The sequence below is a fragment of the Leptonychotes weddellii genome, chromosome 5 (genome assembly GCF_054177405.1).
Source record: "Leptonychotes weddellii isolate Sample4059 chromosome 5, ASM5417740v2, whole genome shotgun sequence".
In the NCBI taxonomy this organism is placed as follows: domain Eukaryota; kingdom Metazoa; phylum Chordata; class Mammalia; order Carnivora; family Phocidae; genus Leptonychotes; species Leptonychotes weddellii.
In genome coordinates, this window is record NC_138373.1 from 18,200,568 (window position 1) to 18,217,489 (window position 16,922).

Sequence of the window (16,922 nt, forward strand, 5' to 3'; positions counted from 1 at the left end):
ATAGGAAACGTGGGTTTTAGTTTCTCCTTCTTTCTTTATTTTCTAAGACCCTGCATTACTTTATAATCAGAATAAAACATTCTTTAAAAAAAATTCAAGTAGAGGGTGCCTGGGTGGCTCAGTTGGTTAAGCGTCTGCCTCCGGCTCAGGTCATGATCAGGTCAAGCCCCGCATCGGGCTCCCTGCTCAACAGAGAGTCTGCTTCTCCCTCTGCTCCTCCCCCCTGCACTCGTGCCCCCCCCCCGGAATGAATAAATAAATAAATAAATAAAATCTTTAAAAAAATAAAATAAATTCAAGTAGGATGTTTTTTAAAATGACAAAAATGTCCAAACTTATTTAAAATAAAGAATAGGTGAAAAAAAAAGGATGGGAAAAAACCATAGCAAAACATATAAAGTTACAGCAATTAAAACAGTGCACAATAGGGGCGCCTGGCTGGCTCAGTCAATGGAGCATGCAACTCCGAATCTCAGGGTTGTGAGTTTGAGCCCCACATTGAGTATAGAGATTATTTAAAATAATTTTTTAAAATTGTATTTTATTAAAAGATTTTATTTATTTATTTATTTATTTATTTATTTATTTATTTATTTATTTATTTAGAGAGCACAAGCCGGGGGAGAGGCAGAGGAAGAGGGAGAGAGACTCTCAAGCTGACTCCCCACTGAGCGCAGAGCCCTACATGGGGCTCCATCTCACAACCCTGAGATCATGACCTAAGTCTAAACCAAGAGTCAAACACTCAACAGACTGAGCCACCCAGGTGCCCCCCAAAATAAAATCTTTTTAAAAAATGCACAAGAGGCACAAAAATAGATCTGTGGATAGCATAGGTTTTCTAGAATCAACGCTAGCATTTTAAAAAATTGAATATATAGTAAAGGGGGGGGTCATCATATATCCACAGAGAAGGAAAGGATTATTTTTAAATGTTGCTGGGACAACTGGTTTGTAATTGGGAGAAATATAATTTTTTATCTCATAAAATAAATTCCAGATCAGATGGTTAAGTGGTCTCATTCTATCTGTGAAGATAGATCTTTATTCCAAATGTTATTTGAGGTAGTAAAGAAACAGGTTTTTGGTGAATCTTAAGATCTGGGTTTTTCTTCCTCTTATTATTCATCATTTTCTGAAAATGGTATCTATTCTTTTAGATAGTGTTAGGAATATAATATTTTAGTTTGTTCAGGTCATACTGTAATTCATTCTTCAAGATAGTGAACTTGAAGATCAGTTAACTGCAGTAAAATGACTTGTTTAAAATAATATAGTGTATAGTGGGTAGGAATTAAAACTGAACTCATAAAGTCATACCATACATAGCCTTTGTATTTAAAAAAATGATACTCAGATAAATGCTTCTGATAAAATAGTTTCATAGTGGCTTATTCCTGTTCAGAAGAGTCATAGCTTTACTAGTGTCATTTACGTAGCTTTCCTCACATCCAGTCTAACCTGGATCTCAGCTATCGGCTACTTATCAGACATAAATTTGGCAGAGGTCTTAGGAGTCTGAACTGGCTGATGTGTCTTCTCTCAACTTCCACGCCATAGCTTCTCATTTCAAATGGTGAAACCTGGGCGTCTGGGTGGCTCAGTCGTTAAGCGTCTGCCTTCGGCTCAGGTCATGATCTCAGGGTCCTGGGATCCAGCCCCACGTCGGGCTCCCCGCTCTGTGGGAAGCCTGCTTTTCCCCCTCCCACTCCCTCTGCTTGTGTTCCCTCTCTCACTGTGTCTCTGTCAAATAAAAAAAAAAAAATCTTCAGATGGTGAAAACTTGTGAAAATAGTTTCTGTCTCTCTCTTTAGGCTAACTTTTGGGTAATTTCCTGGGATCTAAGTTCTTTTTCCCTGATTTTCTCTTTAGTTAGGTCTCATCTACTATATAACTAACGTCAAGGTTTGAATTTCATTTACTGTATATTTCAGTTCTAATAATTCCAAGTTAGCCTGTACTGATAGTGCATTATTGTTTTCTAGTGCCTATTTCTTTTTTAATATTTAATCATTTTATATATACTTATAGTAACAGTCTGGTAATTCTCTTTCCTCTATGAGAGTGGTGGGAGTTTGCTTCATGGTGGACTGTTGCCTCCTGTGTTTTGCAATTTTGTATCATATGTTTTGCAATGTATTGTGAGCTCATTTTAAGAGAGACTTTGTCTAAGGGACTCTTAAGTATTGGGAGTGATTCTCCCCAGAGAGTATTACCAGTTTGAGGCCATTTTTTTTTTTAAGATTTTTATTTATTTATTTGAGAGAGAGAGGGAGATAGAATGAGCAGGGAGGAGGGGCAGAGAGAGAGGAAGAAGCAGACTCCCCACTGAGCTGGGAGCTCAATGTGGGGCTTAATCCCGAGACCCTGAGATCATGACCCGAGCCGAAGTCAGACACTTAACCGACTGACCCACCCAGGCGCCCCTCGAGGCCATCAAACTTCAGAGCCTCATGAAGGCAGATCTGTGTTTGTAAAATCCAGGGAGATGTTTTTACTTTCTCAGCCCCAGAGCCAGTGCAAAACACAAGTACTCTAGTCTTTCCATGCACTGCTGAGCTCCACTTATGCTAGGCCTTTTCTCTTCCTTTTTTTTTAAATTTATTTTTCAAGTTTTTATTTATATATTTTTATACACATGTGGCAGTAAAAATAGAGTATTTCTTTCTCCCCTATTTTTACATAGATGGTAACATAACATAAGTAATGCTCTATATGTCACTTCTTGGTAAGGAGTATTACCCATATATCTTGGGTATCTCCATCATCGTTCCCCTAATAAGCTTCCTTTTTTTTTTTTTTTTGTCATCCCAGTTGATGGACATTTATTTTTTTTAAGATTTTATTTTTTGAGAGAGAGTGAGAGTGCACGCGCATGAATCGGGGGAGCGGCAGAGGAAGAGGGAGAAGCAGACTCCCTGCTGAGCAGGGAGCCCGAAGCGGGACTCGATCCCAGAACCCTGGGATCATGACCTGAGCTGAAGGCAGCCGCGTAACTGACTGAACCACCCAGGCGCCCCACCAGTTGGTGGACATTTAATCCGTGGCTCTTTCTGTGACATTTTGCTCTAAGGGCCCATGGATATTAATTCTCAGATTCCATTTTCTTCAGTGACCTGTTTTCTCTTCACCAGGATCAACTTGCAGCAGATATGTACAACTTTATGGCCAAAGAAGGGGAGTATGGCAAATTCTTTGTTACGGTAAGCCCCTCACCTTGCCAAAATATGAAAGCATTGTAAAAATTGAGTTGTTTTAGCTTTTTTTGCAAAAGATTTCATTTTTGGTTTTGCTCAGCCATTGTGTGTGTGTCCATCCGATGCTAACGTTACTTTTGTTTTTGAATGTGGGTCTGTTCTCAGTTATTAGAAGCCCAAGCAGATTACCATAGAAAAGCATTAGCAGTCTTAGAAAAGGCCCTTCCCGAAATGCGAGCCCATCAAGGTAATGTAACCTGCGTGCTGGCTGATGCCCCCTTTCCTAAGCCTCTGCCACTTCCGCCTCTGTTCTTCTTACCCCCTGACTCCTTTGCATGCATCTCCTCTGGATAACGCCCCCTCTCTGCCTAGGAGAGTACTATCTCCCAGCATAATTTCATCTTCCTTGCCGCATTCTCTAATTTCTTCCAAACCCAAATTAACCTACTAATGGGACATTCGCAGCTCTTCTGACATCTTCGGTTGAAGAGAAAGCTGGACCCTTGGTGGTGCGGGGCGGGGGGCGCTGGTGTCTGTACGTGTCTTCCTGTCTTTTCTTCCGAGTCAGTTATTTGGTCCCTTGGGTTTAATTCTGACCCTGTGATTCCAAGAGCATACATTCTGGGGAAAATATTGTGGGCCTTCGAAAAGGAATTTTAGAAGCCAATGCTTGCTAGCCCCTCATCGGCATGACTGAATCATAAGGGCATGACCACTCTTTCCCCCTCTTCCTTGCGGTCCTACAAGGCTCTGGTTCTTAGCACTCACATTCTGCCCACCATACTCAAGCTCTCGGCCAACTTCACCCACAAGTCGTGAGCGGACTGAGCTTTCTCCTGAGGCTTAGTTTTACCTGCACATTAAAGCTTTTGACTCTTAATTCTCTGATTTGCTGTCAGAGCATCTCCCAGCAGAGATCAGCAAACACAGTTGAGGCAGACGTTGCTCTGTCTTCTTTGGCCCTATCGTACTCTTTTGCTTGTGTAGACCCCACATTGGGAGCTTAGGTTTCTCCCTGCAGAACCTTTGGTCTTGAGCTGAAGAGGATCAAGCCAAGTGCTGAGTGTGGCGACTCCATGATCTGGAATGCGAGTCAGCAGATGTGTGAGTGGAATGTGTGTGTTGGGGGTGTGCACACTGGCATCCTCAAAAATGTCACTTTTCTCAGTTTAAGGAGGTCCCAGCAGCTTCTGGCTTTGTGCCTGAAAGGTTTTGGATGATCGAATTAGAAAATTCTATATCTTGACCCCCCTGCATCGTCAGATCTTCGGCCATCTTGAGTAAATGCGTCTGATTGACTCTTCCTAGGATGAGCTGCCCTCGCTTTCCTAAGTGATCTAATCTCCTTGTTGGTGGATGACGAGGTCGAGTCGCAGTGCAAAGGAGTGAAGCTGCTGGCCAACGTTCAGCCTTGCAAGGGGCAGGCTCCTGCCGGGCAAGTTCCAAGTGCCAAGAGCGTGTGTCTGTGGGATACATACCGTGTGCCTGGCCGTGTGTAGGACAAAATAGGAACCATCATCATCTTAGCCTTTGAATGAATTAAAGTCTGGTTTGGAGCTGACTAACAAGCATAAAAAAAAGAGAAGATTGGGTTTCGTGAGCAGGGCTTTTATTTTTTTTAAGATTTTATTGATTTATTTGAGAGAGAGAGCACGAGAGGGGTGAGGGGCAGAGGGAGAAAGAGAAGCAGGCTCCCCACTGAGCAGAGAGCCCGATGCGGGGCTCAATCCCAGGACCCTGAGATCAAAACCTAAGCCAAGGCAGACGCTTAACCGACTAAGCCACCCGGGTACCCTGTGGACTTTTTTTTTTTTTAACTACTTTTTCCCCAAGTTCTTTATTTTTTTTTTTAAAGATTTTATTTATTTATTTGACAGAGAGAACACAAGTAGGCAGAGTGTCAGGCAGAGAGAGAGGGAGAAGCAGGCTCCCCGCCGAGCAGGGAGCCCAATGCGGGGCTCGATCCCAGGACCCTGGGATCATGACCTGAGCCGAAGGCAGACACTTAACCGACTGAGCCACCCAGGCACCCCTCAAGTTATTTTTTTTTAACTATTTTTTTCCCAAGGCTATTTTCCCTAGAGAAGTATGTCAGCAAGTGACAGGGAACAGGAAGAGGGCAGGGAGGAGGCTGAGGATGGAACAAGGAGCAGGTGTGCAGGAGCAGAAACCCAGCGAAGGAAATGTGATCCATCTTTCTTTCCAAGGTTGCCAGGCCTTGGAATTCAATCCCTTCCACCTCTGCCTGTCCTCCCATCTCCCTGTTGTCTTAGTTCCTGTCCTCCTCTTCCTTTTTCTTCTGTTTTCAGAAAGACTCAAGAGCATCCTTATAGTAGGAAAAAAAGAACCTTGACCCCACAGCTGCCACACCCCTGTGCACCCCAATCTCACACGCACAGTCAGCTGACCGGACTCGGGACCTGCCTCTCTGCAACGTGGTGCCCTGTTAAGTCTCATCCTCCTCTGTTCTTCTGGTAGGCTTTCTGAATGACTCGTTTCCACCGGCCAGCCCTTCACACTGTGCAGTCTCACTTCTGCTCCCAGTCACGCTTCTATTAAGAGTAAAAAAATACTGCAGTTCCCAGTGGACCAGAGGTTCTTAATTGTCAGATCCTGGCATCTGATGTGCCTTGGGCTGTCTCTTCCTTGATGGAATGTGTGCCCCTCATTGCACCTGATTCTTTCATTATTAGGGCTGTTCACGTCCCCTCCTGACCCCTTGGTCCCCAGAGCCCCCTCCTGGTGCCAGCCCCCATGTCACCCGTGTCTTCACCCTCATAACCACCTCACTGCTGGTTCCCTCAGAGACTCCTTCAGCTGTCCCCTGAAACTCCATGCATCCCAGAAAGCAAGCCGATTCTTACCCCAAAACCAGCTGCCCTTTTCTCCTCCATGTCTCCTGGACGCCACCTCCCTCCAAACCACCCAGGCTTGACCTTGGAGCCGTCTTGTCCTTCCTTGCCCATACCCTGTAGCTGGCGTCTGTCCTTTCTGCCCTCTGCTGGGCCTTCTGCTCCGCCCACACCGTCCCCCCTCCTCTGGGCCCTCGTCACCTTGGGCAAGAGCTATGGAATCAAGTGTAAATTCTGAGACTCAAGATCCCTGGTCTTTTCTCAGCCCTTCTTCCTGGTCTGTTTCATTCAGACCCCCCAGCTCCCCTCCTTGAAGCCAACAGCAAACACTGTCCCCCGAGTCGCCCTAGTGTCTGTGTTCTGCGCCAGAAGTCGCAAACAGCTGTATCTCATTTTTCAAAAAATTTTGCCATCATTTAAACACCAGACGCCTTCACATAACAATCCGATTTCTGGCTTCTCTTGAAAGTCACGAAAGTCCGGCGACACAGGTCGTTGGGCACTGAGGAGTGGGGGGCGGGGGGCTACCTTTCAGCGGACCCCTTGCCCCCAGCCTGACTCAGCACCTCAGGGGCCTCCTTGGCCCCTGTGGGCACCCACATCTGCAACCCTGATCTGTACCATTTTCCGGCCACGACTTAGCAAACATGTCTTGTCTTTTGTTAATGACTGTTGTATGTTCACGTGTATGTCTTGTCTTTTCTTCCCAGTTAGAAGGGTGGGGAGTCTCTGTGACCTTGGGGCGCTGCTGCAGCGCCCGGCACCTAGCAGGTCCGTTGTTGGAGATGCCAGCATCCTTTGGGCAGTTTGGCACAGGAGTCGTCTAGATGACTGGTTCTCACATCCGCCCTCTGCCAACGTTACTCCAAGGTCGGGGGTGGGGCACACTGTCGAGCGTTTCCCAGAAAGTTCCAGTGGGGGTTCAGAGAATGCCCGGATCTTGCCGCCATGGGGTCAGGCATGTGGTGGTAGTGATGGCAGGTGCCATTTCCAGAACTCTCCTGGGTGTTCTGATGTACCCCCCAGGGGAGGGGTCTCATGGCCATTTTCTGCTTGTGTTGAGAATCATTTAGATAAAAGGGACAAATGCAGGGGAAGGACTGGCCTCTGAGAGGACTGTCACAGAGTTCTGTCTTCTGAGAAGGGTCAGACCCCCAGATGCTCTTGCTACCAGGAATTACACGGGCCGGGGCCAGAGACAAGGAGGGCACCTGCCTGCCTTGCCCTCACCCCTCTTCGACCTGGACCCCACTTGCTCTTTCCACTGATTTTAACCTCGTACAAGCTCTCAGCTCCATGGACCTGGGGGGTTCTCTCTTCCTTCCCCTGCGTGCAGATCATGCAATGGGGCCTGTCCCTGCTCTTCCGTGTAGCCGAGGGTAAGGGGGCACATCAGAGTCCTCCTGCCTGCTTTGAACCCAAGGTTCGAACAGCAAAGTGGCTGCACGACGTTAACCCCATTATTGGTGCCGAGAAGGACATGAACCCTTCCCGTCACTGGAAAGGCCTAAGTGTTGCTCAGCAGAGTAGCTTCCATGGACCGGTTTCCCCTCTTCTACGTCTGTGGGCGTCTCAGGCAGCACGAGATCTGTACGCACCCACCGGCGGCCCAAACCCAAGCAAACACTTCTCTTTCTAATGGAATTCATGAAATTCTTGTTTGCGTTTCACTGCTCTATTGTGTGTACTCCTGCTAAGCTGCCTCACATCTCTTGTGGAATGAAGCAGAGTATGTGACCCCAAAATAACATAAACGACCACTTTACTACTGGTGCAAGCTTCAGCCTCGGCTGCTTTGGGGCTGCAGATACGGCGTGGTTTCCTACTCAGAACGTTCGGGAGCTGGCTGGGGCGACAGCATTCGGAAGCTCGGCATGTCACGGAGACATTGCGTTTCATATGAGTTCACATCGGCCATCTTCCGGTCTTGTGTGATGAAGCTTGGCTTGTGTTTAAAATCTTAAGAAGTTATTTCCTTTTTCACATGGAAGGAGTCTATTTCTTGTTCCGGAGATAGAAGGCCAGTGCCGCTTTGCATGGCGAGAGTAAATTTCCTTCCAGTGAAATCAGTATGCTCAGACGAATGCTCGGGGTAGCGCCAGGCAGCCCACCTGTCCCATGCAGGAGCCCCGTCGCGCTCCTGGCAGCCCCGGCAGCTCACCCTGGAGGGCATTCAGGGCTCTGTTCCGCAAGTAACCCCCCAGCCTGGGACCTACTCTTGCTCTAGTACATGGTAAATAACCAAAGCAAACAGAACAGATGCTTCCCCTTTTCCCAAAGCCTCAACTGCCAGTCTGCTAAAAAAAAAAGTCCCCTTTGTTAGTTTGGGGAGAAAAAAAACTCCCCAGTGATGCCGTGAGATCGCTGGGTGTCTCATGGATGGTTTGCTGCTCTAGATAAGTGGGCGGAAAAGCCAGCCTTTGGGACGCCTTTGGAAGAACACCTGAAGCGGAGCGGCCGTGAGATCGCACTCCCCATCGAAGCCTGCGTCATGCTGCTCCTGGAGACCGGCATGAAGGAGGAGGTGAGCGGTGCTCGGGGGCCCCGCGGGCCGCCATCTACACTGCGTACACTGACAGCTTCCCAGTTTCTGTCGCCGTGACCTGCATTTTAAATGGGGACCCTGCACACTATACCCAGAACAGACACTGTGAATGAAATGAGTTTCACAGAACATTTCCCTTTCCTGCTTGTGGTACACTCTGACTTTCATTTTTGACTCTGGTTGTGATTTGTGACATTGAATTTCATTTAAAAAAATTTTTTTTACAAGATTTTATTTATTTATTCACGAGAGACGGAGAGAGAGAGCGAGGGAGAGGGAGAAGCAGGCTCCCCATGGAGCAGGGAGCCCAATGCGGGACTCCATCCCAGGGCCCTGGGATCACAACCTGAGCCAAAGGCAGATGCTTAACCAATTGAGCCACCCAGGCGCCCCGGTGCCCCTAAATTTTTAAAAAGATTTTATTTCTTTATTTGAGAGAGAGAGAGGGGGGGAGCACAGAGGGAGGGTGAGAGGGAGAAGCAGACTCCCCCGAGCAGAGAGCCTGACATGGGGCTTGATCCCAGGACCCTGAGCTCATGACCTGAGCCGAAGGCAGACTAAGCCACCCGGGCACCCCTGTGACATTGAATTTCAAGGTGCACTAAATGGACCAGAGCTTCTGTGAGCTTTAGCAGAATCTTACATTTGGGTAGTACTATGCATTTTGGTGGGGGTATTTACATACTTATTTTATGGAATCCTTACTCCCCAAAACCCCATGAATCAAGCAGGGCAAGTCTTGTTATTCCTCGCGTCAATAAGTGAATGAGTTCATGGTAGGGGGCAATCAAAATCAAACGCTAAGTCTTTTTTTTTTTTTTCCCCTTTTAAAAACCTTATTGAAGTATAATGTACATAGAAAATGTATGTATCATAAGTGAACAGCTTGATAAGTTTCCACAAACTGAACCCACCTGTGTGATCAGCACCCAGATCAAGGAACAGCCCAGAAGTCCTCCTTGTGTTTGTTTCCAGTCACTGCCCCGTCTCCCACTGATGTGACCCCAACTTCTAGTAGCCGAGATCAGAGCTGTCAGCCAGGGCCAATTTTGTCCCCTTCGGGAGATGTTTGGCAAAGTCTGGAGACAGTTTGATTGTCACGGTTTTGGAGGTGGGTTTGCTACTGCTCTCTGGGTAGAGACCAGGGTTGCTGTTAACATCTCAGAATGCACAGGACAGCCTCCACAACGAAGAATTATCTAGCCTGAAATGTCAGTATTACTGAGATTGAGAAACCCTGCCTAGGTTAATTTTGCTTAAAACCTACATCTTTTAACTCCTGGACCAGTGTCTTCATGGTCCTGCCTTTCTTGCTTGACCTTCATGTGTTTTTCTCTAAGTAACTTTTAGGGCAGTGAAAGTGACAAGCAGCCTAGTCTAACAATTTTTAATGAGATGTCATTTAAAAAAATCCTAAATTGGGGCGCCTGGGTGGCTCATTCGTTAAGCGTCTGCCTTCGGCTCAGGTCATGATCCCAGGGTCCTGGGATCGAGCCCCGCATCGGGCTCTCTGCTCTGCCGGGAGCCTGCTTCTCCCTCTTCCACTCCCCCTGCTTGTGTTCCCTCTTTCTCTGTGTCTCTCTCTGTCAAATAAATAAATAAAATCTAAAAAAAAAAACAAACCCTAAATTTAGGGACGCCTGGGTGGCTCAGTCGTTAAGCGTCTGCCTTCAGCTCAGGTCATGATCCCAGGGTCCTGGGATCGAGTCCCACATCAGGCTCCTTGCTCAGTGAGGAGCCTGCTTCTCCCTCTCCCTCTGCTGCTCCCCCTGCTTGTGCTCTCTCTCTCTCTGACAAATAAATAAATAAAATTCTTTAAAAAAAAAAATCCTAAATTTAGAAAATCTATAGCAATCAACCTTGTGGAAGTATAAAATAATTGCATTTAAATTGATTTCTAATAGGCACAGATAATTTAGCAATGGGACAGGGCAAGAGCCCACACCGATCAGGAATGAACTGCTCTCTGCCTGTCTGTCTGCCCCTCTGCCTGTCCATCTGCCCTGTGCTTGGTCCTGTCGTCCTTCCTGGTCGCCCGCCCTCAGAGATGAGGTGTGTGGGAGTCAGGCCGGGATGGAAGCCTCTTCCATCAGGTGTGTACTGCTGCTCAGCATAAAGCCCACAACTTGAACTTGATGCTCATGGCTTTTTGTTGTCTTTAGGGCCTTTTCCGAATTGGGGCTGGGGCCTCCAAGTTAAAGAAACTGAAAGCTGCTTTAGACTGTTCTACTTCTCACCTGGATGAGTTCTACTCTGACCCCCATGCTGTCGCAGGTGAGCTGCAAGGAGTCGCCCTCAGGGGGGTGGGTCCCGTCTCAGACAGATCACCAGTTAAAAATCCAATGTTCATTTTCAGATTCAGAGAAAATTGAAATGGTCTCCCTATGTAGGTTTAACTAGACAAGCTGAAATGACAAATAAAACTGAATAAGGGTACACACACACATACACCCCATTTCCTGTTTTGGGGGGTTTCTTTGTTTTCCTGATTATTAAGTAAAGGTGAAGGTAGCTTCTAACCCAAACATTTGGAGACCTGCTTGTATTTCCTTCCCTTCTTTCTCCTTCACAGTCTAGATCTTCCTGGGGAAATGATGTCCATTAGAAGGTGACTTTGAAGCTAATTTTATTTTCTACTGACCCGTCAATCTATTTTGCAAGGGCCGGAATTTGTTTTAGGAACACTCCATGCTCTAACTGCTCCTGCTGATTCATAGATTGTTATAGATATTCTTGGCAGGTTGTAATTGAGATCATTTCAATTTGTAAAAAATAATATGTCCTGAGATTCCCAGGCTTACCCCTTGACATACTCAAAGTGAGTGTTAACAATTTCAGGTGCTTTAAAGTCCTATTTACGGGAACTGCCTGAACCTTTGATGACTTTTAATCTGTATGAAGAATGGACACAAGTTGCAAGGTAAGTTTAAAGAACACTGAGTTTTCGGGCGCCTGGGTGGCTCAGTTGGTTAAGCGACTGCCTTCGGCTCAGGTCATGATCCTGGAGTCCCGGGATCGAGTCCCGCATCAGGCTACCTGCTCAGCAGGGAGTCTGCTTCTCCCTCTCCCGCTCCCCCCTCTTGTGCTCTTTCTCTCTCTCACTCTCTCTCTCAAATAAATAAATAAAATCTTTAAAGAACACTGAGTTTTCAAAGTTAAAGGAAATGATGGGATATTACGTCCCCTTTGTGAATCATCTTACTCTCAGGGCTCATAAAATAACATTAAAATAGCACACGTGTTAAATAATATGTGCCTCAGTTCTTACGTGTCGGGTGAGAATATTGAGTATTATTATTAGCGTGGGAGAGTCAGCACTTAGGCATTGGCTTCAATTTGCGTGATGTTTGTGGATGAAGACATATAGTGGGACCTGCGTTCATAGACCCCTTTTAGATGGAAGAAAGCCCTGTCTTGGGGACAGGTGTCATACCGACCAGCGGCAATGTGCCTGGCGAGCCGCGGGAAACTCAGCTGTGCAGTAAACAGTGTTGACGGTACTGGTGATGGTTGTTAACGCTTACTGTGTGCTCAGTACATACTAATCTTGGTACCCGTTACCTCCTATCATCCATGATCAATGACATAAAAGACAGATGTGGTTAGCCTCATTTTCCAGACATGGAAACTGAGGCTGGGGGAGGCACGGGGCCCAGGGAACAGCGAGTAATTGGCAGAGCGGGAATTCAGACCCAGACCTGTCTGCCCCAAAGACTGTGTCCCTGTCCTTTGCTCCTTCTCCCCCGCCCCCGGCTTCCGTGTGTCTAGGAGCTGTTGGCAGCCTTGTCCACCAAGTCCCAGAGGCTTCTCTCTGGCCGGCCAGGCTGCCTCCTTATTAGCTTGTGCCTCATGGTTCTGACTCACGTCCTCCCTCAGGGGCCTAATTCCTCAGCCCTAAGGGAGGAAGAACAGATCTCCCTTCCCCTCCTACCTTTCCCCTGTCACCCGTTCCCAGCAGATGGGCTGCAGGGTCTATTCAGTTAGGCTTCAGTGGCAGGTGGCTCTACCCTGGTTGGTAAGGTTTTTAAAGTCAGAGTAAGGGGTGCCTGGGTGGCTCCGTCGGTTAAGTGTCTGCCTTCGGCTCAGGTCATGATCCCGGGGTTCTGGGATTGAGTCCCACGTCGGGCTCCCTGCTGAGCAGGGAGCCTGCTTCTCTCTCAGCCTGCCGCTCCTCGAGGCCACTGTGTGCGCTCTCTCTCTCTCTGACAAATAAGTAAAATCTTAAAAAAAAAAAAAAAAGAGTACGTTCGTAGTCACGGTTATATCCTTAGAACCTGCGTGTGGCCCAACCTCTTGTCAGCGTCCACGTTTCTGGGGCTGAATAAACGGAGCCTAACAGCAGTGTCAAGTAGAAGAGCATTCGGGGTCTCCTCTATTCGGTAGCCTGCCCCACTCCTCCTGCACCTTGATTCGTCTCTCGGCTCTGAGACTCCCAACAGCGTTCCCGTGAGAAAATACTCTCTTCGAAGCAGGTATCTGTTTATGGATGTCTTGATTCTCCATACGTGAGAAATGTCAGCATCCCGGTGGCCCATCGACTGGCCTCTAACGTATAATTATGTTTACCCCCTACCTGTCACTCCAGATGGGTCCAGTTGTGGAGGACGTTTTAGGTCCAAGGGTGTGCTATGTGGGCAACAGCTAACGCCCTCTCCTGCTGGCGGGCATCGGTGACTGACCTCACCTGGCCCTCTTTTGTCGATGGAAGTTTGCATGTGGAAGCCGTAGAGCAGAGGAGCCCCTGCGATTGCTTCACGACAGGAAAGGGCTGCTGGGCCTGGAGCCTTTGAGCAGAGTTAAGGGCAGGGAAAGGCACGGGGGGGTCTGGGTGCCCAGGAGCGTGGCCAGCTCACCTGTGGCTGGGTCAGCAAGAGATCTGGGCTCCAGCAAGCCGCCTGTGGAGATAGGCACCTGCCTAGACAGAATTTTCAGCGGTGTCTGTCTCCTCTGTGCCAGGTATGTTTCTAAGGTTATGCCTCTGGAACCTCCCCGTCACTTGGCAGAATCAACTTCTTTTTTTTTTTTTTTTTTTTTTAGATTTTATTTATTTATCAGAGAGAGAGAGCACAAGCAGGGGGAGCGTCAGGCAGAGGGAGAAGCAGGCTCCCCACTGAGCAGGGAGCCCAATGCGGGACTCTATCCCGGGACCCTGGGATCATGACCTGAGCCGAAGGGCAGACTCTTAACTGACTGAGCCACCCAGGCGTCCCCAGAATCAACATTCTTATCCCCAGGCGGGCACTTCAGGAGACCGAGTCTTGGCAAGGCTAACTCACTGCTCAGAGTGAAAGATTTAGTTGGTATTTGACTCCAAATGTATTTACTTCCAAATCCGTCCCGTTTTCCAGCCGTGTTTTCCCTGTCAATGAAAGCATCGCTGTTAACATAGCCTGTTATTTACTCAGGGGTTACTAATGATGTGTCTTAATGGAGGCTTATGAATACAGGTTTGGTTTTTTTTTTTCCCTCAGTGTGCAGGATCAAGACAAAAAACTTCAGGATTTATGGAGAACATGTCAAAAGTTGCCACCACAAAATTTTGTTAACTTTAGGTATGTATGACCGGCATCCTGCAAATTAAGCCAGCAAACCACAGTGACTCTGGAGCGAAGAATGGTGCCATCTGCAGCAGAAGTCATCCAGTCCAAGCCCACTAAACAAGTGCTTTGGAGAGGACTGGGGGTTGCTGGGAATGGGATTTTGATGTATGTTATTGTGATGCATATCACCGTGTGGTGCATCCGCATCGCGTCTGCCTTAACAGCTAAGTCCCCTGGTCAGTTTACCACTGCAGCTACTAGGAGGAAGTTCTCATGGAGAGTTGGCTTCACTGCGTGATGGCTTTGGAGTCTAAATTGTCCAGTATGGGGGTCTCCTGGCTGTCTCAGTCAGCCTACAACTCTAGATCTCAGGGTTGTGAGCTCAAGCCCTACATTGGGCATAGAACTTACTTAAATAAATTAAAAAAAAAATAAATTGTCCAGTATGTAAAAGGAAAAAATTAATCAATAATTCTATTTTCTGCAATAGCTTTTATATATGCTATATAATTTATTTTTAATAGAGCATAAATCATCCTATTAAATGAAATGTCTAGAACTGGAGATTATGTATTGCTTTGTGGAATTACTGTTTCTAAGAAAATTTACCGGGGAATACATTTCTAGAATTTCACCTCTATTTTCCTTTCGACCTAAAATGTGACGTTGAAGAAGCATAAAGAGAAGAAGCCCAAAGTATTGAAAACCAAAGAAAATTTTATAAGAGGACTTGGTCCAAAATGTCAAATATTCTACTGGTGAAATTTCTGTCATGTTACCTGACCTTTAATTTCAGTCCCGGGTTCTACCACTAAATTAAGCTAAATACTCCCTCTGGACACCTTAAATATCAACTTTGCCTTAACGAATACATTAATATTTATAATATCCCTCTTTGATTCATTCAGCACACCCAGCTAGGAATTACAGATAGTCTTAGATTATTCCGTGCCTTATGTTGGAAACTGAATTACAATTCTTGGTAATTTGGGATTTGGTCTCTTATTTTATTTGTTTTACTCTTTATAATTTTGACTATTTTTTGAATAGGGAGCACATTCCCATGGTTCAGAATTCAAAAGGTGTCCAGTGAAAAATCTCTCACATATACACACATACATATATTTGTTGCTCTCACACTCCTCCCTTTTATTTTGAAACCAAATGGTAGTATATATTGTATACATCATTCTCTTCACCTTCTTTGCGGAGTAGACATCCTGAAGATTTTTCCATATCAGTACATAACAATTTTTTATGGCTGTATGGATATATTTTATTAAATCAGCCCCCTATTAATAGATAGTGGGGTTATTCCTAATTTTTTGTTTTTATACTGCTGTGCTTGTATAGGAGAGACTATAACTATATGATCAATTGGAGATTTTCATAATTACCACATAAAATATTTTCCAATACAGTTTCCTTTAAGCAATGTCCCTCTGCTTGTATTTTTTTATGTTTGTATTAAAACATATCGAGCCCACTGTTAATCAGATTGTAGTTTACTGAGGGGTTGATAGATAGGGCATAAAGGAGAAATGGGTTGGAAATACACAGCAGATAGGGATTGAATTGTGGAGGTTTTCTTGTGAGCTGTTTTCCTCTTCCAACCCCTAACGGAGTCTGTTGTCTGAAACAGAGAGCACAGGACTTTGTAAGATACAGAACCTGAGCCAGATTCTGATTCAGCGCCACTCTGCACTTAGCACCTGAGCAACCTGGGACTGAGCACTGGGGCAGGAGGATGCTGTTCCTGCAAATATTTTCCTTTCTCTTTTCTCCCGCAGGTATTTAATCAAGTTCCTTGCAAAGCTTGCTCAGACCAGCGACGTCAATAAAATGACTCCCAGCAACATTGCAATTGTGTTAGGCCCTAACTTATTATGGGCCAAAACTGAAGGGTAAGTGACCTTTCCCCATCTCACGGTATTTTAATCTCCCCTTTGCACCGCAGGGGGACAGACCCCCATTCAGGGTAAGATGCACTTCCAGAGTTGCGCTTCTGAACCTGGTCTTTCCACGTAGCCGACATTCTCGGAACACTGCTGTGAGCTGAGTCCCATCCCAGATGCTGGTCACGCACACAGTCCTCAGAGGGTCCCGCTCTTGGGCAGTCAGGCAGATGAACGGCTGTGGCACTGTGACAGAGCCCCACACACATGTCCGTGCACGTGGGGGTGCTGCCATAGACATTATAAAGTACTACGGCCACAGTACTTACCGAAGGAACACAGCTCAAGCTGAGAAGTGCAGGGAGAGCCCTGCAGAGGAAAAGGCGCTTGGGTTGTACTTGGATGAATAGCTCCCTGCAGGTGCGACCCCAATAAGCAAAGGCAGTGTGGGCGTGAAAGGGACTGGTTGCTAATTTGGAGGTGGGGGTGGTGTCACATGGTCTTGTATAACCTGAGCACAGGGGCCAGGAGACTGTGCCAGAGGATTATGAAGCCAGAGCCAGGTTCTGAACGGCCTCATACCTCGCTGAGGTTTTGGAATTGATTTTGGGTCATCAGTGGTTGGGGAGGCATCAAGGTTTCTAAGCAGAAGAATGAGTTAATCAGACTGCATTTAAAAAGATAATTTGGGGGCACCTGGGTGGCTCAGTCATTTAAGCATCGGCCTTCGGCTCAGGTCATGATCCCGGGGTCCTGGGATCGAGTCTCACGTTGGGGGGTCCCTGCTCAGCGGGGAGTCTGCTTCTCCCTCTCCCTCTGCCCCTCACCCCACTCATGTGCTCTCTCTCTCTCAAATAAATAAATAAAATCTGTTCCAAACCAACTTAAAATCA

At 46.6% G+C, this 16,922-nt stretch overlaps 1 protein-coding gene across 1 annotated transcript in view; it reads left to right on the forward strand.

Moving 5' to 3' along the window:
• ARHGAP17 (Rho GTPase activating protein 17) overlaps positions 1 to 16,922 on the forward strand; it is a gene marked incomplete at its 5' end in the record, with an annotated part of 53,814 nt that overhangs the window by 14,187 nt on the left and 22,705 nt on the right. The window contains 7 exons of the mRNA XM_081819180.1: positions 3,097 to 3,203; positions 3,363 to 3,444; positions 8,446 to 8,573; positions 10,757 to 10,868; positions 11,433 to 11,514; positions 14,066 to 14,146; positions 15,925 to 16,038. Of these exons, the coding sequence (XP_081675306.1) occupies positions 3,097 to 3,203; positions 3,363 to 3,444; positions 8,446 to 8,573; positions 10,757 to 10,868; positions 11,433 to 11,514; positions 14,066 to 14,146; positions 15,925 to 16,038 (706 nt within the window). The remainder of the gene's footprint in view (positions 1 to 3,096; positions 3,204 to 3,362; positions 3,445 to 8,445; positions 8,574 to 10,756; positions 10,869 to 11,432; positions 11,515 to 14,065; positions 14,147 to 15,924; positions 16,039 to 16,922) is intronic.